This window comes from Antennarius striatus, chromosome 6 (genome assembly GCF_040054535.1).
Source record: "Antennarius striatus isolate MH-2024 chromosome 6, ASM4005453v1, whole genome shotgun sequence".
Classification (NCBI taxonomy): Eukaryota; Metazoa; Chordata; class Actinopteri; order Lophiiformes; family Antennariidae; genus Antennarius; species Antennarius striatus.
In genome coordinates, this window is record NC_090781.1 from 11,710,907 (window position 1) to 11,738,750 (window position 27,844).

Here is a 27,844-nt window from a genome sequence, read left to right on the forward strand (position 1 = left end):
CTCTTAAGACATTTATTCAATTCATGAGTCACTTTTATACAGTATCAGTTTTATAAAACTTTATTTATGCATTCATTTATTTACTTACTTACTTAGTAATTACTTACTCAATGGCTTCGGTTCGGTAGACTAATAGTTGTAGTTTAGTATATAAGTCCTGTTAATGCTGCATGTGTCTGTTAGTGTAGTGTATGTCTTATGTCCTGTGATGTCAGTGTTTCTTTTTCTCCTGGTGTTTATCGAGTATTTATTCATTATGTAATGGCTGAGCAGTGGATATGTACAATTTCCTCCGGGATTAATAAAGTATCTATCTATCTATGTATCTGTCTGTCTGTCTGTCTGTCTGTCTGTCTGTCTGTCTGTCTGCCTGCCTGCCTACCTGCCTACCTCCCTACAGTGTACTGTACAGTGGACTGTGCTGTGCACTCCTTCGCAAGCCTTGTAAGTAAACAAGCTTAACACTGACATCTGTAGGTAAAAATTAGTCACTGCAGCCAGTGGTATTTTGTTATTAAGTGTTTTATTCCCTACGTTGTGTCTCTCGGGCAGTTCTACGTTCTCAGACAATGTACTTTTAATCTTGACAGTGGCGTTTAAATAATTCACGTTTTACCTGACACACGTGCCTTAGAATGTAAACTTTTCTAATTTAAAAAATACATTTTTTCAGTGTCTGCATTTTCCACATGAATCACAGAGTTCCAATCGTTTTTTCGAAGTAGCTTTGCTTTAAAGGTAAAGTGTGTTGAAAGGAGAAAATTGATATAACGGAAGTAGTTAATTCACGTAAGGTGAACAACGTGTTCTACAGTGAGAACATTTCTTTTTCGATATGCCACGTGGTTCAGGCGGACCTGCCTGAAAACTGTCTTGTGCCTGAAAGACAAAATTTAGGGATAAAAACATTTCTCTTTGATGACGTCATCCGCTTACTGCTGACTGCTTATATCAAGATGGCGCTGCGACCTGGATCTGGGGGAGGCAGCAGGTATTTTACCCCTTTAAAATCAAGCCTGTCGTTGAAGTGTGAAGAATTTGTGAAATGTCCGCCTCTGCGTGCCGGTTATCAACACGTTAACCACACAGGAGCTTAGGACCAGCAGCTGCAACTGGTTTAAGTTGTCGGGGAGGGCTGATGAGATGAGATGGCTGGTTGTCAGGTGTCACAGCTAGCTTTATGCTAGTCAGTGGGAAGCTAGCATGTCCCTGCTGTCTGTCAGTGAACTGGGTGGAGACAAACATGCATATACAGTATACTAACTACTTACATTGCAATATATTATTGATTGGTTATTATACCTGAAGCTCGTAGAATCATTGTTATACATATAATTATTGCAAATGAATGGACACACATCACTCCTTTAGCTACTCCTTTAGCATTGTTACTGAGTAGCTAGTACCTGTGTAGACAGGCCTTTTTTGACGCCTGATAGTGTTTATATCTGCTTTGACTTTCTGACTAATACATTTTCTAACGTGACGTGACGGATGGGAAGAAGTAAAGATAGCTAGGTGTCTTCTAACACACCAGCTACAGAAGCTTAATAATCCATCTCTTCAGCAGCCAGCATACGATACACTATATTTAATTACGAAGTATTTACTAATAATTCAACCTTGTCACACATACGTAACCCATCTCTCGAGTAAATAGTGTCACATACTATGGCTATGCATGAGTATCTCATCACAGCCGTATGAAGATGGGTTGCCAAGGAGATGAAGCAGCCAGACTCATGATTCATTCATAAACTGAACTCAATTAGCCTGAATAATGAATGTGATCCTGGTCCAAGGATCTCAGCTATCCAGATGATACTGATCTGACAGATGTAACTGAAGCCATTGAGATGACAGTAGAAGGCTGTGAGCAGGAGAAAAAAGGATGTAATGTAAAAACCTGGGGGTGAGCTGTGGGCAGCCATTGGATTGCGACTTGAGTCCAGTTCTGGTAACTTGGGTGTTGTCCACTTGATGTCAGCATATAGTCATATAGTCATTCATTCATCCATTGTCTAGACCCGCTTCCTCCACTATTGTGGGTCTTGGGGTGCTGGAGCCTATCCCAGTTGACTGGGGGCATGAGGCAGGGTACACTCTGGGTGTGACGCCAGTGCTTTGCGAAGCCACACATAAACAGATAGCCATGTACGCACACCAACGGGCAATTTGGTATCACCAATACACCTCAAGTGCATGTTTTTGGAGGTGGGATGAAGCCAGAGAGGAAATAATGACTCAATTATTACTAACAGGAACCTGCTAATGCTTGTTTTTCACTCCATCAAGACATTAGAATTTTAGTCTGTTGTAAATATTGCGGGTACTAATGAGGTGATAATAAACCTTGAATAAAATGAAATCTGTCAGGAGTGGAAATGTAGCCAGTGGAGCAGTGGAGGTTTATTTTATTTTATTTTTTGCAAAATAAACTATCAACTATGTACAGTATTTGGAAACCAAATCTTACAAGAACAGTTTTAGTACAAAAGCTTAAAAAAAATTTCCCCCAAATATAACAAAAAGGATATATACAAACTGCTAAAACCTAAGCATTTTAACATCAAGCATCTTTTGTGTTTTCTAGAGCTCACTTTTGCTCCTATGAACAGACAGCAGCTGCTGACAGCTTTTCTGGGGAATCTCGTCACAATCCTATCAGTATGAAGGCCTTTTGAACAAATATATCATTCCTCCTCCATCAAGAGGATCTGTTTGTCTCAAAGGTCACGGTTTTGTTTCATTGGTTCACAGAACAGCATCCAGAAACTTTTTAGGCCTGTCTGGATGGTATTCTGTGAAGTGCTTTAGGTCAGCAGAGCTTTTAGATAAATTTAGGCCTGAACAGAAATAACTTGGTCCCCCAGTAGCTGACTTTAATATTTTTGTTTGACAGTGGTTCTGTGTGAGGTTGGTGGGGGTTGTGTCAACCACTGATTAGGACCTCTGATTTCGTTTGTCTACACAGCGACAGCGATGCATCGCATCAATCCAGTGAGGTGATTGTGACTTCATACAGTCTTCAACTGGGACTGCTGACATTTCAAGTTGTAAATGTCAATATTTTATTACTATTTTTTCATCAACATTGTTTTCATTGCTCTGTTTAAATGATTAATTTAATGAAATTTAGGACAGCCTGAGATGAATGAGTTCATATGTTCAGAGTGAATTGATTTGTCTTAGTGTATGGTGGGACAGAGGCCTCGAGGTACGGTCCCTGTGGACATCTTAAGAAAGCCACACACTCAAGCTGATGTCCCTGGATTTCTTTTGATCACATTATGTGAGAAACATGAACAAACTCAGATATTGTGAAGAGCTTCAGATATAATTTTTTATGTTGTTTTATATTTTGAGATTAATTTTTATTGTCAATTGTTTGTGATACAACTGTTTACAGTTTCAGTGATGATCACCTTTAAACTCTTTCCTCAGTGATGTTTTTCTAAGGGATTTTCCCAGTATTTTCTTTGAAAGAAAAAATAATTTCAGCTGTATCTTCATCAGTGATGATGACTTAAACTCCTCTCCCCGAAATCTCCTTCTCTTTCTTTTAATAGAGTAATAACGTTTCTTTTTTACAGTTCATCCCGCTTCAAAGCGGTGATGTTTTATAATCGTCAGTGTTTGTGTGTTTGTCTGTTCCTTTGTCCGTTTGTTTGTTATTCCACCAAATATATTTGCAACTGTTGCAGATAGAAAGATGAAACAGAAAGCACATTACTCAGGCGATAAAGGGGATGAAAATGAAATGATCACCTTGACCTTGAGAAAAAACAGTTGGGCTTTCTAGGCTTGCACCAGGAGCTAGTATGACTGAGGCACTGTGGCTCTTTGTAAACGAATTGAGTAAGCCACAAAAAGCCACATTTTGTGTCCAAGACAGCGGCTTGCTATAATAGCAAGTAAAACTTACAAGTAAACATTGAGTAATATTTTGTATGACTGTATCTTCACATAGTGAGTGCAAGTTTTCAATTGTTGGGGGGTGTAAAACCACGCTCGTTGTGGGGATGTGTGTGGGGGGGGTACACCTGACAGGGGGGGTCCGGGGGGCCCCCCCACGAGAAATTTTTTAGAAAATGGGTTTGTTTTCCTGCATTCTGGTGCATTGTGAGGGCAAAATATTCTGTTCAGTTTACTTACAAGAATACACTGAAGTCAGCAGTTCAAGCTTAACTATCTTTATTTCTATCCTACTTTATACAGGTATAAATGTGAGATTGAACAATTGAAAACTTGCATTCACTATGTGAAGATACAGTTATACAAAATATTACTCAATGTTTACTTGTAAGTTTTACTTGGACTAGAAGACATTTTAACTTTGACTTACACCAGTGGTTCTTAACCTGGTTTCGATCAAACCCGAGGTGTTCGGTGAGTCGGTATCGGGTTCAGCGGAGACGGAGGTCAAGACAAAACAAACATACACAAATCACTTTGTACGTTTGAGACATCGTGTCAATTCGTGATGAAGTTGTTTGGGAACTGATGTTGAAAAGGTTGAAACTTTTTCTTTGCATAAGGCTTATTATTAGGTTTACTCCGTTCTTGTAGCATTTTCTTATCAGTGGATATCAGAGGGTATGTGGTGTTACACTTGTCGGTTTGCAGATAAAGGGACTTGGTTTCTCTTCTCAAAACCACTGGACAGATTTAAGTTTCACACATACCTCGTAGAGGCCCTAAAGTTGTGCATCTCATGTTTATGTATATTTCATCTTATATGATGTCGTTTGTCAGGTTGGTCACAAATAAAGTGAGGACATCTGTGTTCTTTGACACATATATTTGACATTTGTTTGGACAGATTTGGTGATTTCATTTTTATTCTTTAACATAAAGGTAATGTGGGAACATAGCCATCAGTTCTGTTTTTTTTAGATGGTCCATTTATCTAATTACTTTTTTCTCAGAAACATGTCTTGCAAACTGCAAATCAACCTGTACTCATAGATTAACCATGACAAGAAGTTGTGCACTTTGACATCTTGAATGTCCTACTCATTTAATTTCTGTAGTCTCCATGGGAATATGAATGTGAAACTTTATGTGAACTTATGCAAATGCTCGTGATGCAATTTCTTTTTCTCGTGGAAAGAGTTCCTCACAGATGCCCTAAAGTATCACCTTGTGTGTGTTTTACACTTAAGTATTACTGTCATAACCTATATTTCTTCTTTTTATCCATTTAGCTTTCTGTATCCTGTTGGAGGGGCTTTGGGTCCTCCTCAAGGTCAGTCTATCTGAAGTGAATATTACTGTTATCACAGAAAGTGTGTGTTTTTAATAGATTTGATTTGTTTTAATTCACAAGCTGATTTACTTTTTTTTTTTGCTGTGTTTTCATTTTGTGAGTTAGAGATGCAGTCCTTGCTGCAGGGCTGTAACAACACCAAAAACTTACAATGCAATAATGGCAACAATAAAAATCCATTAAGATAACAAATATACAGAGAATTTCAGTACCAGTCTGTGCATCAATTGGTACCGGGCTGCACAGAAAATTTGTGTGACTTACATTATTTCAATTTTATTCATTATCTGATTCTGAATGATGTTTTGTTTTGGAAAATTATCTGATTTTCTCCTTCACATATGTCAATGTTCCACTCGACGCTTGTCCATATGCTTACCTCAGTCACATGACTTCCCGTCTTACAGGGGCTGCTGCTGCCAGTAACACAGATTTTAGATTTTCCTGAGAATGTGGTTAATATCAGGAAAGCTCAACAATGTCTTTAACATTTATAAAGTTCAGCTACAACTAAGTTAAGTCTTTCGCGCATACACCAGATGAGTTAGGTGATCACTGAAGTATGTTTCAAAAGGCCAGACACTCCGGGGATCCAGCTCTTTTTGATGGAAGGAGCTATTTTCCCTGTCATGTAGCATCCTGCTTTTGCTCTTAGCGCTGAGATTGCTTTTAACTGACTGATGTCTTCAGAGTTCACTCTCAGCACTCCTCAAGCGGTTGCTTGCGGTCTGTCTCTGGGTCATTCAGTGTGATTGCTTCTTCAGCTCAGTTTGTCCATAACTGTGCCTGAGTAGAATGACCCATGCCCTTTCTGGTTTAATGTATCGTGAGGTACGTGGATTGTGTATTTCCTGGAGATGGATCTCACATGTCATCAAATTTCTATTTGTATGATTCGTAACAGCCTGCAACACTCCTGATAAACCATACACATACCACTGGGATAAGCATCTCAGAGGGGTCATTACATTCTCCCATTACCCATCTCATTCTAGGCAAAGTAGATTGTGTGTAGCCTCCTAAACAAGCCACTTACAATGTGTGGCTGCCCAAGCTCTGCCTGTCAGCTCACACAGTATGTGTGAAAACAAACACACTTTTCCATTTTATTCCCTCACTTCCCTTGTTTTGCTCCAAGCTGTCACAGTAATCACCAGAAAAACAGATTTGGTTGTTGCTTAGCCTCTGTCTTTTTCCAGCTGTCATGGAAATTGATTCGCAATTGTGAATCATGTCCAGACTCTGGAGGCTTTCTTTTTTTTTTAACTTCAGACTTTTATTGAGTTTTCTTCAGTGTACTTGAAAATGGGTTTTCTTTCATGTTTCAAATACAAATTAAGTGAACTGTTCTTTGTCGTTTCTGCAGTACATTGTAACTGTTTATATTTGTGTCTGCAGGCATGGTACCAATGCAGCAACAACAACAGCAGGCCTTCCCTATGGTTCCTGTAATGCAGCCAAACATGCAAGGGATGATGGGAATGAACTTTGGTGGGCAAATGCCCCCAGGAGCAATGCCCATGCAGGTAATCTTGAGAATCTGTATGGCAATGCACACCAGAGGTTTCATTGATCTATTTTAAATTGTCCGTTTATATTTGCTTTTGTTTTTTAACAAAATTTTCCTTTTAGTGTTTTTCTGACCGAGGCTATTACAGTATTTAAATTTGCACTACATGGGTTCTAATTTGTGAATCCATAACAATAAACAGGAGCCCTCTTGTATGGTATCCAAAGGTCCTCCCGGTCTAATCAGGCTGATCACAAACTTTCAAATGTCAACACATTAACAGACATTTAGTGTAGCGGGGGAATTTTTCGTAGTGGCATTGCTGCACTTATGTGAGCTTTTATAATAGTTTGACAGTAGCAATCCTTGTGAGAGCATTGAGCTGCTGTTTACATGCTTTCCTCATGTGTCCGACAGGGTGGAATGGCTATTGGGATGCAGACCCCTGGGATGCAGTTCCTTGGTCAGCCACAGTTTATGGGTATGAGACCTGCTGGACCCCAGTACACTGCTGACATGCAAAAACAAATGGCTGAAGAGCACCAGTAAGACATCTCTATGCTAATATGGTTCATGTTTGTGTGTAGTCTGTAAAAGCATGGTGGTCAATATCTGCACTTGTGCAATAGAACAACTGAGTAACTCCACAGTGAAGTTTGGAAGGAGAAAATGCCAAGTGTAGCACCTGCCTGTCACCACATCCAGTACCATAAAGCAGTACTGGTGCACTGAGTGTGGTGGAAGCGTCCTGGTTCTTTCACATGTAAATAATAATAAACATGGCACACTTTCTCTTCTTTTAAAGTTGGTCTTTGGGATGTCGTCCCTTCTCTCTTGTGACCTCAGTCAACTCTTAACATAACTATGTCAAACAGACACTAAAATACTGAAAATACCTGATTTGTCGTATGAGAATGAATTGAGATTTCTTAAACTTGTGTAATAATCTGTGGGGTGGCAGTAGCTCAGGCCACTGGGTCATGGGCTGGGGACAGGAGGGTGGCTAGCTCAAGGCCCATGTGGGTCAAAAACAGTTGACCACTGCCGAGGTGCCCTTGAGCAAGGCATCGTCCCCTTACAAGTTGCTCATTGGGTGCACCAAAAAGGGGTTACCTGCTGCTCTATGTCCCATTATTTACATGCTAACAGACCCCTCCTCCTCCTTCTCTTCCTCCTCCTCCTCCTCCTCCTCCTCCTCCCCCAAATAATGTCCTCAAAGATTATACAGTATATGGATAACTAAATGATAACATTTATTCTTATGAAACACTAGACGTAAACTCTCCAAACAATATTGTTGAAATGTCTTTCCGCATGAAGTTTAGAATTTTGATTTCTTCTCACACATGTACTGTATATACCCAACCTTACTTTGATACAACTGAATATATTTAAACAAACAAGAAAAGCACAAATCTCTACCAACAGAAATGACCTGATGCAAATTTAGATAAGTGTAGTCTGTGACAAAGAAATGATGATCTGTATTTTACTGTCACCTTCTGAAACACTTTCTTTTGAATTGTTGGTTAGTGCTTGTGTACATTTACTTTCAGTATTTAACCAATAAGTGGCAATGACTGTGATGATTGAATTATGATTATTCATGATTGATTGATAGTTTGCATTGAGATTGTAGTGTATATCAATATATTTATTTATGTGGCACTTCATATAATGTTTGCTGACTTCTTTCAGGAAGCGTCTTGAGCACCAGCAGAAGATGCTGGAGGAGGACCGGAAAAGAAGACAGTTTGAAGAACAAAAACAGAAGCTGAGGCTGCTCAGCAGTGTCAAGCCGAAGGTGAGTTTATTTTACTATTTTTCAAATCCTGCTGCCAATCTCAGCAAACAGTGATCTCCTGAAACTATTTATATGCCTTCAGACAGGGGAAAAGAGCCGTGATGATGCCTTGGAGGCAATCAAAGGTAACCTGGATGGCTTCAGCAGGGACGCGAAGATGCACCCCACACCGTCATCACAGACTAAGAAGCCAGGTACCTGCACATCACGGCTTTAGATGTAATCACTGGGTTATTCTGTGGTGCCTCCATCAAAACACCTTTTATCTATAGCTCTGTTTAAATGCTCCCGTCCGAGAATAATAGCTGGTTCAGATGCAGGTTAGTGTGACAACTGCGAAGCTGAAAACCAGACGAAAAACTGGGACTTTCCTGTCTGAGTATAAGACATGAAGCAAAGAGCAACACATGTTCCTGATCACACGTCTTTTAAAGCATTGTTTTCCCTTCTGCTTCCTTGTAGTAGTATCACTTTATATTTGCGGGTTGGTGTTTACCATAGAACCTGTCAGCACTTTGTACGAAGATTAATGCTTCACTCATTGAATCTTTTTCTTCATATTTAAGAAAAATAGCATTTTAAAGTGTTTCTATACATTAGAAGTTCAGAATTAACCTTTTCATCAGCATTAGGTCCAACATTATTTATGTCTGCGGGTTGTGAGCAGTTTCATTAAAGATTGATTTTTAACCTTTAAACTTGTAAAGTGTTGCAATTGAATTATTTACTTAATAATAATTGCAATAAATCAAGCAAAAATTACTCAATATTAAAGGCAAACATTAGAGACAAGTCAGAAAGAAACAAAAACTAATATCATTAAACTTTTTATATGAAGACCTCATATGTTTATCTTGCAGATTTCTAAGTTTTCATTGTTTTTATTTAGAATTTATTGTTGATATCTGGACAGAATTTGCTTTTGTACTTCTTCTAGTCCCCTTTGCAATTTACAGGCCATGGTTCATTTTCTATTGTAGAGTGTTTTATGTGTTGTGCCATCATCATTATTTTTTCACTTTTGCAGACTCATCGCCATCACACCCATCTGTCTCCACTCACTCCCCCCCTTCTGCTTTGTTGGAGGACAGTGATGATTTTACTGACTTTCAGGGGCCTTTAGACACCCCTTCCTCCTTCCCTCTGTCCTCCATCTCCGACCTTTCCACTCAGGCCCACGTCCAGCCTTCGTACGTTGCCCCAAAAACAGGTTTCTCTGAGGATGATGATGAATTTAGTGATTTTGTTCAGGGTCCTGTAAATACTTTCTCCACCTCCAACCTCCACCTGTCCACACAGGCCCAAGTCCAACCTTCACTCCCCCCATCTTCTTCTTCCTCCTCCCTCCCTCAGTCCCTCCCAGCCTCTGTGTCCATCCCCACTGTCACCCATCACTCTGCTGTCAACACAAGCTCCCAATCTACATTTCAAGGTAACTCTTCTTTTGCTTTAACGCCTCCCATCCAATCCTCCTAGGTCATACTGTACTTCATCATTTTCATTGGGAATGAACCTTGAGATTTTTATTTTACTGGTGTCGTATTTTGTTGCTGATAATGAACATTTGCACTGGTGTGTTTGGGTTTTCTGCTGGCTTTGGCTTGTGTTGCAGTGAAAGCATGCAGCCAGCACAGCAGATGGCCTGGCCTTGTTGCCTAAACCTTATAAGCCACCTAACATCCCAAACCAGGCAAATAAGGATGCAGAAATATTATTAATAATTTCAGTTTGCTGTTTTTTTAAGAACGATTGTTGTTAACCATTTAGCGTTTGACACTCGATCTACTGATGCTTTGTCTACTGATAAACGACCGACTGCAATGTTTCATCTGTAGTCTAATCTCTCGGTGTGCACAGTTGCTGCGTGACAGCTCTCAGCCTCTAGACTATAAATGATGGGACAGAGATCGCCTTCTGTCCAGTAAAATGCAACAGCTAGGCCGTCAAGTACCCTGCACCCACCTACCCCCTCATATATTTTTGACCCAGTTGTTTAGTACGTGCAATGAGCAGATTAGATGGCAGTTCTGCTTAGTTCTAGAGGATAAGAGAGATTATGAGGATATACTTTGCATCTTGATTTGGAAAAAAGAAAATTCTCTTGTTCAGATAATGTAGAAGTTATTCTTAATGACATCTGGCATGGCTTATTAATAGAATGTTATTCCATATGTGCAGAAAGTTAATGGACAGTGCAGAAAATACAAACATTAAGGGCAGTTTTCAGAAAGCCTGTCACAGATTCCATCAGGAACCCACAGTTTTTCGTCACTGCAGATTTTCCATCTAGTAGTACTTACTAAAGATAGAGACCACAGATGCAAATGAGACAGCTGCAGTTAATCTGATTTCCATCATATAATAAGATTTGATTCCAGAATGTTTTTATGCTAATGATGTGCAGTTCTTTTTTAAAAACTTCAAAACTTTCAGAGCCCACATTAAATAGTATTTTTGTTCCAGTGTCTCTCACTCCTCAGTTTAATCTGACCACAATCTCCCTTTCATAGGCTTTTAATTTTTAAAAAGAAGAAAATGAAACAAGAACAAAAATGTATTCGTGCATCTAATCTCCCATTTTACCTCAGTGGGATTCTTCACTAAATCACTGTTGTGTCTCTCACATTTCCTCACAGATTCTCTGTAAATACCCTTGAATATAGTAATGAGCAATTAAAATAAACTGTAATTGTCAATTTAGCCTCAAAATTGCAAACTTTATTGAAAAAGTGTGTTATCAAGAAACCTTTTCCTCGTTCACCTAGGCCCATCCCTGGAAGAGAAGCTATTCTCCTCATGTGATCTTACTGCTGATAAGATGGCCCACGTTAACTTTAAGTCCAGGACCTCTTTGGCTAGCATGGGTCCTAGAGCTAGAGTCTCAACCCAGTTTCAATCCAGCTCTAAATCCAGGAACTGGACTGTAGCCTCTGAGGACTTGAGCTCTGTCTTCATCACAGAAAAGCTACCTCAGGCAACCTGTGTCGCACCCTCAGCTGCTGACCCACCTCCTCAAACCAGTAGAAGCAGTGGTGAGAGAAGTGTCTGTTTTGTTGTTTTTTTTAGCCCTTACAGCTTCTTCTTCTCTTCCCTGCTTTGCTGCGATATTAAAACAAATAATGCAGTAGTTTTCTCTCTGTGCCAGGGTCACATTTTTACAACTAATCTATTATAAAATCTTGATCTATTCTGTCTCTTTGCTCATCATGATTTATAAGATATTGTACTGGGAATCGCACTGTTGAAGCCTGTATATCACCAGATGAAAACCACATTTATTTCTTCACTAAAATTGTGGTGGAGTAGCGCCATCTTGGACTTGCTTTCCCCGGTGTCTTTGCCTCTTTATAAGTGTCTGTTGTCTTATTTCTGACCGCTTCATACCTCTGACTTGGGGTGAAATCTCATTAGCGGGGCCTTCTCATGTTGGAGTTCTCTGCTTACATTGTGGAAATGGACTGTGTCTGTCGCGGTCCTGGTGTAATACCTGCTGACTCAATAAGCTGCTGTCTGTTGCCTCACTGTGTAACACCCTCTCAGCGAATGACCTCTGGTGCATGCTGACTGCTTTGGTTTCCCAGGGATGCAAATGTATTGGCAGGCGCCTCTGGGGTCCAAGCATAATGCAAGGCTGATTGTGCATGCCATTCGGCTTCTTCTTCTTCTTGCTGTTATTTGTTTGTCCGTGTGTGTTTTCTTGAGGGAAATCTAGAGGCTCTTCATGGAGGCCGGAGAGATAAGATTCATTTAACTGCCCTAGACTGATGCCAGTATTATTTGTGGCTGCCTGAATAAACAAAAAATGAGCCACTGCTTTTTTCTTTTTTCTTTTTATTCCTATAATGTTTGTTAGTCTATTTTCAGAAAATACATGTTTATTTAGGTCATTGACAGCTGTTACAGCCTTGTCTCCTCTCTCTCTCCTCTCCTTGAAGCAAGAAATGGCTCAGACACTGATTATAGATGTCTGAGTTAGGTGTTAGGTTAGGTTAGGTTTGATACAAGCAGGGCTCAGCTACCAAGAAGCTTAGCAAATCATATGACAGGATAAGGCTTTGTTAAATCATTGTCTTTGTGTGTGTGTGTGTGTGTGTGTGTGTGTGTGTGTGTGTGTGTGTGTGTGTGTGTGTGTGTGTGTGTGTGTGTGTGTGTGTGTGTGTGTGTGTGTGTGTGTGTGTGTGTGTGTGTGTGTGTGTGTGTGTGTGTGTGTGTGTGTGTGTGTGTGTGTGTGTGTGTGTGTGTGTGTGTGTGTGTTGTGTGACATCAGGTGTTGGCGTGTACCCACAACAAGAGCACATCCAACCCATGCTGCCAGCCTGGATTTACAATGACAGCCTGGTCCCAGGTAAACATTTTCACAGGAACAAATCCATTGTATTTCAGATTTTTATATTTTATATTGTGCACTTTGTTTTATCAAAACAAATAAAAATGCACTGCACAAATTCACAGCTATTTCTACTCCTCTCAATAATAATGCTTTGTTTTTCTTCTTTTAGAAATGTTCAAGAAAGTACTTGAATTTACGATGACTCCTGCCGGAATAGACACAGCCAAGCTCTACCCAATACTAATGTCATCAGGTCTTCCCAGGGAAGCGCTCGGGCAAATCTGGGCTTCAGCCAACCGCACAACACCTGGCATGTTGACCAAGGAGGAGCTCTATACTGTACTTGCACTAATTGGTGTTGCACAGGTAAACACAAATTATAGGCTTAGAATAAATTCACTATTCTGTATAATCTCCACAGTCTCTTGATAAAATCCTTACTCAAATTAGATGCAACTAGGAATGGGGAGCAGGAGGCGATTTGTGAGTTAGGTCAGGGTGTGTGAAGCATTTTACAATAAATGAATGTCTGCGTCCCCTCCAGCCAAGCTTGGCAAGACACTTCTTACCATTCTTAGCCTCAGCCTGTAACCATCACCCCTGGGATGATGACAATCTGCAGGCAGCTCACGAAACACCGCGTGCCATTGCTTCAATGTGAGGAATAATAAAACATCTTTAGTGATGTAAATCTTCTGGAGCCTTAGAACTGGGCATGACAAGGTGGATACTCTTTCGTGGAAAAAATATTAATCTGTTTGAAAGAAACTTTAAACTTAATATGCAAGAAACCCTTTTTCTTATAGTAGGTGCAGGGAAGTCGGTGTAACCTAACACCTGCAACTGTAACACTCCATGCTGTCACGAGAAGCCATCTTTAGACACCAGTTGAGCTCTATGGGATAGAGGAAAAAAGCTACAGTAAAACAGCTGATTTGTTTTGTTGAATTTGAATTTGTTCAAAAGAAGAAAATAGAAAGTATTTGTACAATTAAACTATATAGTTTTTCATTTAAAATCAATTTCCATTGTTTCAGAATGGCCTCCCAGCAATGAATGTGGAAATCCTCAGTCAGTTCCCTTCTCCACCTGTGCCCAATTTACCGGCCTTAGCTATGGCTATTGCCCCTGCCCTGCCCCAGCACCAGCAGCCCATGATGACCAAACCCCAGGTTTCAATTTCTATGCCTACACCTACACCACCAGTCATGTCCATGACACCTGCTGCCCCTCCTCAAGCACCCACAAACCCTGGCTTCATTGCCAGTTTCCCTCCGGCACAGGTAAAGGTGCCTTTAGTTCTTTGGGGGGTTTTGTTTGTCATAATCCCTGATCCACCATAATTCACCTCTTAATCACTAACGTATTCATTCAGGCAGCCAAAGTGGACGATGATGACTTTCAGGACTTCCAGGAAGCTCCAAGGGCTGGAGCAGCAGACAAAACCTTCACTGAGTTCCAGGGAGAGTTGGTTGGAAGTTTCTCCTCAAACCTTACACCTCAGCAGCAAAAGAGGTACAATGAAGCATGAACTGGATCATACTGAAATAGATTCTTGAATAATATGTTTTAAAATACAGTTTTGAATCTACAGTACATGGAATTGTATAGATGAAACCTTCACACAGTGCCGATTAACCCTATCACTGCCAGACAAATCTGGCTGTATTTCATAGTGTAACACAGTTGTTTTAGCCAGAAGACGTTTGACCAGCAGGATACGCTCAACAATAATAATAATAATAATAATAATAATAATAATAATGATAATGTGCTTAAAAAGCCAAAAATGTAATAAAAAATAAAAATATTTTTTCAGGGTTTCAATGTTTTCAGAAGTTTAACTGCCTCTGAAGAACTATTTACAGTGATATTGTTCCATCAAGAACCCTTCTGATTGAATCTCAATGCTTTGCATTGCCTATCATGGAAGCCATACAGTCAGAAACACTGTCCTAATGTCTTGTAATAACTTCCCCAGAATAACAATCAGTTTGGGTCACATTTTAATGAATCCATTTCAGTGGACACAAGATAAGCTCTTTTCTTTATATTACTTTTCAAACCCATATGAGAGAAGAGAGAAAGCTGAAAGGCAATTATCTGTTGAAAGACAAAGAGAAAGGAGAACTGAAGTATTGCATATCTATCGCTCTATAGGCGTTCTGTAATTCCCTCCGGTTTCTCCCCTAAAAATATACCCCTCTGTTCTGTTTCTCAAAAGAATTCCCCACAGTCTGAGATCACTGTCTGATTAAATGAGAGGCTGAGAACCATATGTTGGTTTGCCAGCTTGATCTGGCAAGAATAACTTACTGTCAGATGCCTTGCAGAGAAATGCTCTGAGGAAACTTAATATTTGCTGGAAAGCGAGCTTACTGATTTCCTTTTGCGCTCATTTTCAGCTTGGCATCAGAGAAGTTATGTCTGCAAAGAAAAGTAGGGATTTTTTTTCGCAAGTGCAGTTTTGTTTTTGTACCTAACAAGCAAATCAAAACAATGGAGTATTTTCATGTTATTGTATGTGTACATATGCATTGAAAAACATGCACTGTTTGAGACTTATAAGAATATAAGAATATTGATACAAGCTCTATTTATGGAAATTATGAAGCTACTTCCATCAGCCTTATAGATTAGCAAAGAGTAACTGGGATCCTTGCTCTGTGTAAAGGAAGTAAAATCTTCCTACTAGCACCTCTGAAAGTCAGTAATTAGGGGTTGGGTGTTGTGTTGAACTATTTCGTTGCGGAACCCCCTTCAGTCTTCAATTCAGGCAAGATAAAGCATATTGAACAGTGATGGTCATCTGTGTCATCTGTGGATAAATTAGAAGAGCCTTGGTTTGACAAACAGATGTTGGATATGTGAATGAGATTGTTCTTGAAATCAGAATAACACAATGACCAGCCTGTGATGGTATTTGGACGAGATGTCAATGAGATCTAACAGATGTATTCATAGAATATTAAAATAGACAAACACCTCTGTGACCCTCCTCTTTAGCATTCTGTGCATGTATGATATTATCTTTCTTAGCAATAGCATGAACAAACCAAAACATATTTAACAAGTTCAAGTTGAATCAGCTGCAGCTGATTCAACTTGAATCAGCTGCAGCATTAACTGGCTTGGACTTCATGAAAAGAAAAAGGTTTTTAAAAAGCCTCAGTTGGTCTCCAGACTCTTTGAGCCCTGGGCTAAAGCTCAGCTCAGGTAGCTCATGGAGATTAAACTTTACAATTGCACCTCATGCTTCCTGATTTCTGACTATAGCTATTGTGTCCCTGCAGTGCTCCTACCATCCTGACCCCAGTCACTGGTTCCTCCTCCACCTCTGTATCGTCCTCTGATAAGTATGCTGTGTTCAAGCAGCTGTCTGTGGATCAGCCTGCAGAGCCCTCAAACCCAGCCACAGGTAGCTTTTTGTCCTTCACACAGGGTCATGGTATGTCAGAAATATGGTATGCTGTCCATGAAATGCTTCACCCGGAGTAAACAGTTGTATTACAAATGTAGAGAAGGAAATAGAAAACTGCTAAGATGTTTAAAGATACACAGATAACGACACAGCTTCCCTTTCTGTCTTGACATCATAAGCTCACAAAGAAAAATTGTTTGTGTTACCAAAACAAGAACACATTTATTCCCCTGGTAGCTATCTTTGGGTTAACAGGAGTACAAGTAGGAATATCTGTGGAAAAGTGTTACCTCATCAATGTGTATATCCCTTCACCCCTGGGACAATGGTTGAAAGCTAACATTGAATCGACATCATTATGCCTCCACCATACGTTACATACGTCAACAGGAATGAATCTGTCTGCATATCCTCATTAACTGAAATAGAACTTAAATGACTTCCCTTTTGCTCAGTAGAAGGCATAAAGATGTGCATTTCAAAATTGATTGCTTCACGTTGCGTGCTATTTTCTTTTTTATTTTAGCCACATTTGAAAGTAAATTATTTTCATGATCATGTGCGGTTTATCCACATTAGCACCAAATTGCATGACTACAATAGCCAACTGCATTAAGACTTATTTAATATCTTATATTTGCTCTTCATGCTGTTGATTCTTTTCTTGTTCCAATCCAGATACTGGAGACAAATACAGTGTGTTCAGACAGCTGGAGCAACCTGCTGACAAGAAAACAGTTGGTAAGAAACTCAGCCACCCTTTAGTGCACATTCCAGTCTCTCTTCGTGTCTGTAAGAGAGCCACATATTCATATTATCAGTTTTCTGGTCAGATGCCGTTAGCCTCAGCTGGTCTCTGCAGCAACATGAAGAAGGGAGAGGAGAACTTTCAAAAGCAAAATGACTTCATCCTTTAAAAAAGAGATTTTAGTGATAGATTCCTTCTAATTAATTGTTACTTGGGGTAAATCTGCCAGGTCATTACAACGTCATGTCACCATTGTGCCATGTTTATACTGTTCCCTGTTTTGCTAGCCTGTAGCGATGATACTAGTATGTTTCCCGTCCCTGTTTCATTAGAACAGTTTCCGATGGGGACCGCTCTAACAACTCCAGTAAGTCATGCTTTGCAGTGACCTTTCCTTGGCATTGTCAGGCTCCATCTCCTTAATGAGCCCATTAGTTATCTCTTCTTCACCATACAAGCAGTTCTCCTTTCAGTCTATGCATATAAAATACCGCAGTGGATTAACAAGCGCTGAAACACAAGAACTCATCCTGACGGTTCGTCTGTGGGATTTACAAAAGTAACATGTTTTTAAGGGAAAGGTTGTCTTCTAAAAAATTTCTTTTGTTCTTTTTTAAAATGTCAGAAATTATTCATTTCAAAAATATCAAATGAACATTTTTTTTTGTGTTGATTTTTGAAAATGTCTCACTTGAGAAGAACCATTATCCTACATATATCGCAGGTCGACAAACACATTCTGTTGAACACTGTCAGCTAATATTTACTGTACACAGGATAAATTTAACTCTACAGTGGTAGACTTTTAACATACATGTTCCTGGGTGATTTATTCAAACCACTGTTTGGTTGTATCTGATGTAAATCTTAATAATTAAATTTACACTTGTTCCTGATAGTTATAGATGATAATACAGTATCATCAGCGCTTTAATGGCATAGTCAACAAGTTGGCTTTGCTTGCCTCACTGGGAGAATCTTTACAAGCAAATGTCAGGGATTTTTTTTTTGGTGTTTAGGAAACAAACTAATTTCAGTTTTGAGGATTGCTTTGTCGTTTCCTCATTCCATGGTAATGTGTCTTTAGATCACAGAACTTGTTTATGCAGTGATGTGTGCTGTTTTTTGGACACTGCAGTCCTTATTTCATCAAAAGCGTGGAACTTCAACATTCACATTGAGACAAAAGTAATACTTTTCCTTTCTTTCTTGAATTTGAAGTGACAATCATGGCTGATGAATCTGAGTCTCTATTGATTCAGTTTTGTGTTGCGTTTTTGCTTTGATTAAATTTTTTTTGATGATTGTAAATTGTTCTTTTTTTGTTCACAGGAGAAGGATTTGCAGATTTCAAGTCTGTCAGTGCTGATGATGGCTTCACAGACTTTAAAACGGCAGACAGCGTCTCTCCCCTAGACCCTTCAGAACAGACCAAGATCCTTCAGCCTGCCTTTCCTTCTGCTTTTCCAAGTTCTCAGTCTCTACAACATCTCCCGCAGCAGCAACAGCCAACAGTGTCTCTTCCTCAGCCCAAAAATGCTCTCAACATGGCTGACCTGGACCTTTTCTCTTCTATAGCTCCCTCTGTCCCTGCCCCTCCTGAGGCAAAAGCCAGTACATTCCCCTCGGTGCCTGTGCCACCCTCTCTAGTCCTTCTGCCAGGTGGAGCCAAACCTCCAGGGGGTGGTGCAGATGATTTTGGTGATTTTGCCCTCTTTGGCTCCTCCTCTGATGCTGCTCCAGCATCAGCAGCAGGAGGAGCCATGGCAGCACCTCAGGATGACTTTGCAGACTTCATGGCATTTGGCAGTTCTGGTGGGGAGCCTAAAGGTGAGAGCAGTGTGAGGGTTAAAGGGGAGTCGTCCTCTCAGCAGCCAACTCAGCAAACCTCAGACAAGTATGACGTATTCAAACAGCTGTCTCTGGAGGGAGGCCTGGCCTACGATGACACTAAAGAGAGTGGCGGTGGCTCCTTCTCTTCTCTTAAAAGTGACACGGACGATTTTGCTGACTTTCAGTCCTCCAAGTTCTGCACAGCACTGGGGGCCTCGGAAAAGACTCTAGTCGACAAGGTGGCCGCGTTCAAACAGGCCAAAGAGGACTCCGCCTCTGTGAAGTCCCTTGACCTTCCATCCATAGGGGGCAGCAGTGTGGGAAAGGACGACTCCGAGGACGCACTATCAGTACAGCTAGACATGAAGCTGTCGGACATGGGCGGAGACCTGAAACATGTGATGTCTGACAGCTCTCTGGATTTGCCGGGTCTCTCGGCCCATCAGCCCCCCGCTACAGGTGAGGAACTAGTGCGATTGCTGTGGTGAGGCACATAATTAGTTCCAAGGCCAGCAGTGGCCTTGTAACCACAAATCAAGGGGTCAAAGGGCAGAGCAATGAGGTCAAGTGAATTGAATATGCTCAAATACTGATGACACTACTTGAGTAACATATCGGATTAGATGTGTCACATCTTTCATTCTGCATTTCATCTTTCGTCTCATTTACATTCTTTTTGTTTTGTATTATCGCATCACCCCTTCCTTTTTAAATTCCACTCGTTGCTCCCTTCATTTATTATAGTAATGACAGAAAGGTCCTGGCCCATATCTCTATTTATTTTTGACAAAAATGATGATGAGTGCCTGGTTGTGATGTGTTGACGGTCATTCATCAGCGACGTTTCAGGCTGCGGTCTGCACGATTCAGATAAGGTCCCTGTTTCTTGCGTCCACACTGCAGTGGTGCGGTGTTCCCCTTGTGTCCTCAGGCTGAACAGTGTGCTGGTGTATGTGAGTGCGTGTGTGTTGTTGCTGTGTTGTACAATGTGAACAGATACGTTGATTGGTGACAGGTTTAGTGCAGGAGGTTGTTATGGTGGTGATCCTTTTGTTTCTTCTCGTTTATTTTATTACTGACAGCAATTTACCTCAGACATAATCTGAAAGCTATCATTCACCTTTTTAATTGCTGGCATTTGGGCTGCACTGAATAAATACCCCATAATAGCATTTTGCCTAGCTGCACACAACCGCAGCAGGTTATTTTGAAATCGAACAGCAATGAAGTGGTTCACAACAGCAGTGATATACAGCACGTCATTCCTGGAGGATAAAAAAAGTTTATGAATATGAGTGTGTATTTATATAGTTTCTATATGCCCGCTATTGTGTTACAATGCAGTATTTAAGACTTTACATGCAGTATTATTTGGGTTTCATGAGATGTCCGGATGACCTCACATCTATGAAACCGGAGTTAAAGTTTACCTATAACCTGTTGTCAGATCTTGTAGGTATATTCTGTAATAATCACGTTTCTCGCTTGGCAGGGCTTCATTTCCTCCTCCTTTTCAATGCTCATCATTTATTCATTCAACATCTCACCTTTCACATCATGACTCATGTTTCATAAGAAATGTAACCCAAGATGGTGTTTAATCATTGTCAAGTGAAATCAACAAATAATTTTTGTAATTTTTTTGTTTTTTAATTGAAAGCTTTGATTATTTGAGAACTTTGAAAGAATTTTCACCTCACAACAATGAACCCTTTTCACTCACATTCACTTTTTTGCACTGTCAGTAAATATTAAGTTTTGCATCATGTCTACTATATCATTTTCTCCAAGGGATACATAATTCCTCTTCCAGAGTGGACAAAAAAATGTACATATCCCCTTTGCCTTGTTTCAGTTTAGTGCAGTGGTCAGATTTTGGTTTGACCTGAAACAGACCCCTCAGAGAAAGATGATGTGTTCTAGCAACTGTCTATAGGGAAGCAGCTAAACAGTAACAGCACGATCCTTAGAAGCATTTACACAACTGTAACATGTCATGATCCTTCAGTCATTCATCCTGCATACTTGTTCTTGGAGAGACTGAGTTGTTGTTCATGTGCAGCAGGCCAAGCAGCTTGAGAACCTCACCATGCTCTCCACTGTGTTTCTAGACATGTACGGAATCTTAAAGAGACAGTATTTCTTTTACAAGTTTCCTTTTGAATCTGGAGCACAAAAGGAATCTGATTTTCCTGATTTATCGCTGTTATTTATGATATTTCAGCATGAATTACCATGTCTGGCTCTGCGGTCTGGCTCTCTGAGAACATAATGAAGTTAGTATTGCCCTTCCTGCCTTGCTTTTTTGCTGCAGTGTGCCTGCTTTCTCAATTTGTGAAATTGACAAGAAAATAAACCAACATATCTTTTTATGCATAGCAGTATTACAAGTTGTTTTTATCCAAGAGAAGAATGTATAGATAAAGATTTAATAGTGTATTTTTACTACTGGAATATTTGTTCTTAATATAGACAACTTCTTGATGTTGTTGTGATTTGACAACGGTCCATTAAATGTAGCTAACAGTATTAAGTAATACAAAAATAATAATTTCAATGTTTTAGGTTTACAATCTAAAGCAAGTATTTCATCAGTAATGGTGTGTTTTTATTTGGGGATCATACAGTTTGTGCACATTAGCCTGTTTTCACCAAACAATCACTGTCACGAGAGAAAAAGGATACTGTCTCTTTAAATCTGTTTCTGCAGCTGTGATTGGATGTAAATTACAGCCCTTTGTGGGATGTCAGCTATAAGGATGGCCCTCTTTGTTTCTGTAACCCTTTGAGTGCTTGAATGAAAATCACATTTTGTTTTGACAGTCAGTTTAATGCAGATGTGATCATACCAAATTATATGCTCTAGTTTGCAGTTAGAACAAACACCACCACAATTAAATTTCATTGCTGTAAAAAGAGCATAAAGATGGCAGCCTCTTTAAATCGGGCTTTTAACTCTTCACTGTTCCTTGAGTGCAGTTTGTAAACAGTCTTTCCTAAAAAGCATATTATCCCTCAGGTCCTCAAAGGGTTAATACTTCCTATCTTGTTTATCCAATTACTTTTTTAACCTGAATTTTCAAAAGCTCTGTATTCAAATCTTTTCCAAAACCACTTGTTGCTTTTCATCCTGATAGTAAAACAAAGGTTAATCTCCCCAGAAGTACTGATTTTAGTCTGTGCCTTCTCATTCTGGTTTTTGCTTCTATATCCTTGGATTATCTTTGTTTTACCCTCACTGTTTTCTACCTTTACTCCTGACTCTGCATGCACTTGTATTCTAAATGACTGAAACCTAATTTTGCTGTTAGTTTGACAAACCTCTTGTAATGATAGACTTCTTTCTCAGTATTTTGTGACCTTTCTCTTCCTCTCTCATGTTGTCGTAATAAATGTTACTGTTGGTATTGCTGAAATGCGTACCGTCTTATTTTTTCCTTTCCTTTCTTGAGAAGTCGTGAAGTGATCTAATGACACGAGGCTCAAAGCTGTAGGTCCTTGTCAATTTCACAAATTGCTTTTGTTTCTCATTGTTCTGTCTTGCAAATTAGGAAGGGTTTGAATATTTGATCTGTGTGCTTGTGAGTGTGTGTGAGAAGCAGACTTGAATACTTAGGTGGAAAGTGTGTGTAAGCCAAATAGCTCTGGAGTTTGAATACATTGTAAGGCAAATGGTGATATGTGAGCACAACATACTGTAGCAAACAGAGTAGATGCGGTGGTAGGAAATACCATTATTGGTGTTTGTCACCAATAACGACAACACGGAGTCCTACAGGAGGAATAACTGACCATTATTTAAAATCATAATCTTTTAATCATGATTCAGCTCTGACATTAAAATAAATGGTTTAGTCTTTGCAGTGTATTATTACAGGGTATGTATTACAGTATAATTAGGTAAAATATAGATGGGAGAATGCATTACAACAATAGAGTAATATCACCAAGGACATATTCTTATTGCAGATATATAGTGCAGATTGCGATGAAGGATCATTTTACTGTAATTGTGATCTCATTATTTTAGTAGTAACTCTGCAGCATAATATTAAAACTGTTATATCCAATAGCAAATCTCAAATTGTCCCCTCATAGGTTAAATTTGATCATTTCATGAGATATCTGAGAATTTGGCTTCCATTGTCGCACAATGGTGTTGAATAGTGGTGGTTAATGGTGGAGGTTAGTGGTCTTACTTGTGATACTTTTTGTGTGAAAGGTTGAATAAAGTTATCAGAAATATCTCAGTCTGATGACAATGCCCATGATCATCCTGGATAATTAACTTCTTTCTCTGTGGCATTTTTATTACAAAAACTGAATCAAACAAAAAGGGTCCTCTGTTGTTTTGTATATTATTTGGAGTGACACTGGAACTTTTTTTGAATGAAGAGGAATCATCAAATTTAATCTTTCAATCCTGTAGGTGCCACAATTTAAGATGCATTCACCTCCATTGAAAAGGATTGAAGACAGCAATGTCAAATAGATACTATATTTTAAAAAAAGAGAAATTCAAGTAAAACCAACTGCATGGCTAAATACTACCACAGGTAGAACTGATGTCAAACCTTTGCATAAACCTTTTGCAAACTATTTTATCATACTTCCTGATTATTTTAAAAATAAAATAACATTTCTATTCTTTGGCAAGTTAGGATCAGTACTTTAATTTCAGAATGTGAAACGTCAGACAAACAGAACACAGAACGATTACTCTGATTGCTTCCACTTTTATTTCTTTCATTCATTCCCATTGGGTCAGACTTTATGTTTAAATAAGGCATAGCTTTTATCTTGTTCAGTTTCAGTCAAATGGTATTTCACAAGCTTTTCACAATGTTTTTTTAAATTTGGACCATTATTTCCATTCCAGCAATGATGTAGCTGAAGCAGGTCCATAGAGGTACCAGATATTGTTCGGTAATTTGATTTTCACTTCAGACATACTGTATATATCAAAGTAATTAAAATAATTAAAATTACTAGAAAACATAAATTAACAAGGGTACATTTTTGTCATTTTTGAGAGACTGTTGTCATCTGGCTCCTTGACAAGAGAGAGAAAAATAAGGTGACTGGTTCCTGACCAGCAGACTACTTTTTTTTATATCTGTTCCTGAAATGAAAATCAAATTAAGAAACAGTATTTGGACTGTAAATATATTTGTACTTTTTTACTTCCCCACAACATCTCTCGATTGAGGACAGATTATTGAAAATGGTCACTCCAGCACCATGACTTTGTGGTGCTCAAAGCAATTTAAAAGACCACTTTTGGATGATATTTGAATTTCCTAGCTACATTGTTTAGATTTTTTTCAGCTAATTTCATTAATTTTCCTTCTTCACGCCAGTCAGTCTGCTGCTAGAAACATGATGCAGTGACCCCTATACTTCTTGCTAGCCTCCTCCTTTTTCTCAAAGCATAATGATAGTCTTTATGACCGAACAGTTCCATCTTTGTGTTGTGAGACCAAAGCACCTATTTTTAAAAACAGACAGTAATCACAGTGTGCAGTTTCAAATGGCTTTTGAACGATGGATTTGAAGCGGTGGTTTCTTTGTAAAGTGGCCTTCAACATTATACTGTAATTTGTCTGGTTTAAATGTGGAAAAAGATGCTTTCTACCTGCTTCCTCCAACCTTTACTATTGTCCTTTACTGTTATGCTGAGATTGATTCCCACTTCGTTCATTTCTAGGAAACAGAATGTGTCTCCCTCCTTATGGAATCATGAATTCATGGTCTTTTGGCGATTATACTTGAATACTATTTTTGCAAAGATGAATGGGATGTGCTATTTAGAAAGTGCTCCTAAAAGTGCTCCGGATTGCAATTTCCCATGATGACAAACGAAAGGGAAGTGGCTTTGAAGGTATAGCTTAAAGTGCATCCATTGGTTGACCTCAGATTAAATGCTTCCAAAGCCATGACCAGCAGGCAGGTTTAACTCATTGTATTTAAACTTCTGACCCACTGGAATTGTTTGACACACAATTGTGAATTTCTTGTTCCATGCTCCAAAGTGTCATCTTACCACATATCATGAGAGCATCTATGCTATTCCGAGGAACCACTGGTATATCTGTGTTGTCATTACAGAAGGAGACGACATTAAATTTGACCCTTTTGGGACGTCGGACCTCAGCACCCTGACCAACTATGACTGGTCAGACCGGGAGGAATGTATGCCGGGTGAGGTCAGACAGTCGCGGGCCTTGGAAGACGCTTCCTTTCCAACATTTGTGCCAATACAGAGAAAGGAGCAGACCTTTGGCAGTGCGGAAAACATCACAAACAGTTCCACAGAAAAGCCCACCACCTCCTTCCCTATTCAGGATAACTCATTGACAGATGAGAAGTTTCAAGCCTTTGCTGATTTTGGCTCCAGTGACCAGGGTGGTGTCAAAGCTGAGGATGATTTTGGGGACTTTGCAAGTACTGTTTCTGAAAAGTCAGACTCGCCCACTGCCACCGCTCCAGTGGGCCTAGATGGAAACCTGAGTGAAGCCCCTGATGAGTTTGGATCCTTCCAGGGGGACAAGCCCAAGTTTGGCAAGTCTGACTTCCTCAAAGCCAGCACTCAGGCCAACGTCAAGTCCAGTGAAGAGATGATCAAGAATGAATTGGCGACCTTTGACTTGTCTGTTCAAGGTGAGTAAAAGTCATCAGGTCCATCACACTTCTGATAGAAACTGAACTTTCATTCTTTAATCTGTCATTCATTAGATTGTAGAAACATTTTTGCAATGATCTGGTAGTATTTAATGAATCAAATCAAATTGGTGTCAAATCAAATGAATTCACATTTGCATCAAATATAATTCTTTTTCTTCAGATGGTTATTAAATTCTCAGCTCCAGTTATCAAACAGCTTAAAAAAGCATTTAAAAGGCAGAAAAAAGAAATATTGTAGATTTTAATTTTGTTAATTTATTATCAAAACATTAAATAATCAGTTGATTAAAATGTATTTTAGTAGCTTGCTATAGTTTTAATGCATAAATTACCAGAGCTGACATTATTTAAAATAAGACTGTATTCTCACTGTAAGTCAGCCCTTGAACCAAAAATGGTGCACCTACATTCAAGTGTCAAAAAGTGTCTTCTTCCACCCAACCCCCATTTATTACCCCCTCCTGATCTGCAATAAGGTTGTCAGACATTAGATGGCAGTGTTGAGATGACAGTCTGCTCTAATGACTGGTGAGATAGATTAGCAGGGGCCAGCAAATCAAGGATTTAAAATTAACTGAATTAAGGGTGTTGGTTTTCTGACTACTGTTTGCTGGTGTCATGTTTCACAAATAGTTTATTAGGGTTTGCCGAACTGTGATAAAAGCCTGTTTGCTGCATACATTTATCTCCTTGTGTCAGATTTAATTACTGGTGTGAAGAGGAGGCTTTACCTTACTCCTCATCGCCGAGTGGAAACCTAATCACGTTAGAGCTTCTGGGATGTGGGGAGGATGACGCATGTCTCTGTGGGTGGTGAAAGAGTTGGGGGGGGGTGGATTACCTGTGTCTAGACAACACACACACATATATGCACACATTCAATCCGGATGGTATAGTCTGGGTTTAGCTTGTGTTTGTTATGGTAACCTGCCAGGATTTGTCCATCTTTGAGTCCTTATAAATAATTCATGCCTGCATATTTGTGCCTCCTTTGTATGTAATTATTGTATGTCAAAAGTCAAGTATTTACTCATGCTGACCTTGTCTGGATAAAATTTGCTCCAAGTGAATGTAGAAAAAAGGAGGCAAACACACAGTTGCATAGCTCAACATGAGTTAATGCCGTAGATTACTGAATTTATAGAGTAAAATGTGAAAATATGTTTTGCGCTTGTTCCTAACATCATTCTCCTTCCTCTCCTCTTTGACTCAGGCTCACACAAACGCAGTCACAGTTTAGGAGACAAGGAAATTGGCCGTTCTCCTCCATCTCCAGCTCCAGAGCAGCCCTTCAGAGACCGCTCTAACACTCTGAATGAGAAGCCCACCCTGCCTGTCATCAGGGACAAGTACAAGGACCTGACTGGGGAGGTGGAGGTGAGGAGGCCCCTGGTGGAAACGCCACCACATATCATGTCGTTCATAAACACCAGATTTCCGCTAAATACTCAGAACCATGAAAAGCCACAGAATATAGATAATTGCCTCTCTTCTGTTTTGCCTGTGTGTTTGCTGGAGATAATTTTGTTGGTTGTTGTTGCAGGAGAGTGAGCGCTATGCATACGAGTGGCAGAGATGTCTGGAAAACGCTCTTGAGGTTTGTATTTGTTTTCTGTTTATAACCTTGACTTAACTGTTTGATTGATTGAATTGATGAAGTGTTTTCCAGCCTACTCACATTTTGTTTATGTAACTTTTGGGACTAATTATTTTCTTTATGTCTGCTAGCATGAATATTTAAATATTTAAGTTGTTCCCCAATAGGAGCCATAAGTCCCTCCTCACCTTAGCGTCAGAGGGAAATGCAACCTGAATCATAATGAGAACCGATGTATAGTTCCAATGTTTCAGTCGGTTTTACGCAGCGAGAGACTGAGAAATAAGTGTTTTAATGTTGTCACTGTCATTTCCGTTATATTAATGTTTTTTTAAATCACTTTAAGCCATATTAAACCCAGATAAAGTGTGCAGTTGTCTGCTGAAGTATAAAATTATTGACTTGTGACAAAAATTACGTCTAATTGTTACTTGATAATTGTGATGATGATGAGCAACATTACATAATTGACAACAGTCATCTGTCTTCCCACATTAAGGTCATCACTAAAGCCAACAACATCCTGAACGGCATCAGCAGCTCCTCCGTCTGCACCGAGGTCATCCAGTCTGCTCAGGGCATGGAGTACCTGCTGGGTGAGGAGGCCCAAACCAGACATACTCAGTTGCACACTATAAACAAGCCATG

The 27,844-nt window shown here is 39.5% G+C and overlaps 1 protein-coding gene across 7 annotated transcripts in view; it reads left to right on the forward strand.

The window, feature by feature from the left end:
- Positions 1–951: 951 nt before the first annotated feature.
- The window catches only part of synrg (synergin, gamma), a 36,611-nt gene continuing 9,718 nt past the window's right edge, over positions 952–27,844 (forward strand). For 4 of the 7 annotated variants that reach the window (XM_068317040.1, XM_068317041.1, XM_068317042.1 and 1 more), the window contains exons 1-19: positions 952–991; positions 5,208–5,248; positions 6,668–6,795; positions 7,197–7,324; positions 8,478–8,583; positions 8,666–8,777; positions 9,611–10,015; positions 11,349–11,615; positions 12,851–12,928; positions 13,083–13,279; positions 13,951–14,196; positions 14,289–14,428; positions 16,207–16,331; positions 17,013–17,075; positions 18,415–19,374; positions 25,024–25,575; positions 26,813–26,976; positions 27,143–27,196; positions 27,696–27,792. In XM_068317040.1, coding sequence (XP_068173141.1) covers positions 957–991; positions 5,208–5,248; positions 6,668–6,795; positions 7,197–7,324; positions 8,478–8,583; positions 8,666–8,777; positions 9,611–10,015; positions 11,349–11,615; positions 12,851–12,928; positions 13,083–13,279; positions 13,951–14,196; positions 14,289–14,428; positions 16,207–16,331; positions 17,013–17,075; positions 18,415–19,374; positions 25,024–25,575; positions 26,813–26,976; positions 27,143–27,196; positions 27,696–27,792 — 3,898 coding nt within the window. In that variant the 5' untranslated portion in view covers positions 952–956. The remainder of the gene's footprint in view (positions 992–5,207; positions 5,249–6,667; positions 6,796–7,196; positions 7,325–8,477; positions 8,584–8,665; positions 8,778–9,610; positions 10,016–11,348; positions 11,616–12,850; positions 12,929–13,082; positions 13,280–13,950; positions 14,197–14,288; positions 14,429–16,206; positions 16,332–17,012; positions 17,076–18,414; positions 19,375–25,023; positions 25,576–26,812; positions 26,977–27,142; positions 27,197–27,695; positions 27,793–27,844) is intronic. The other 3 variants (XM_068317045.1, XM_068317046.1, XM_068317043.1) reach the window with 2 other exon arrangements.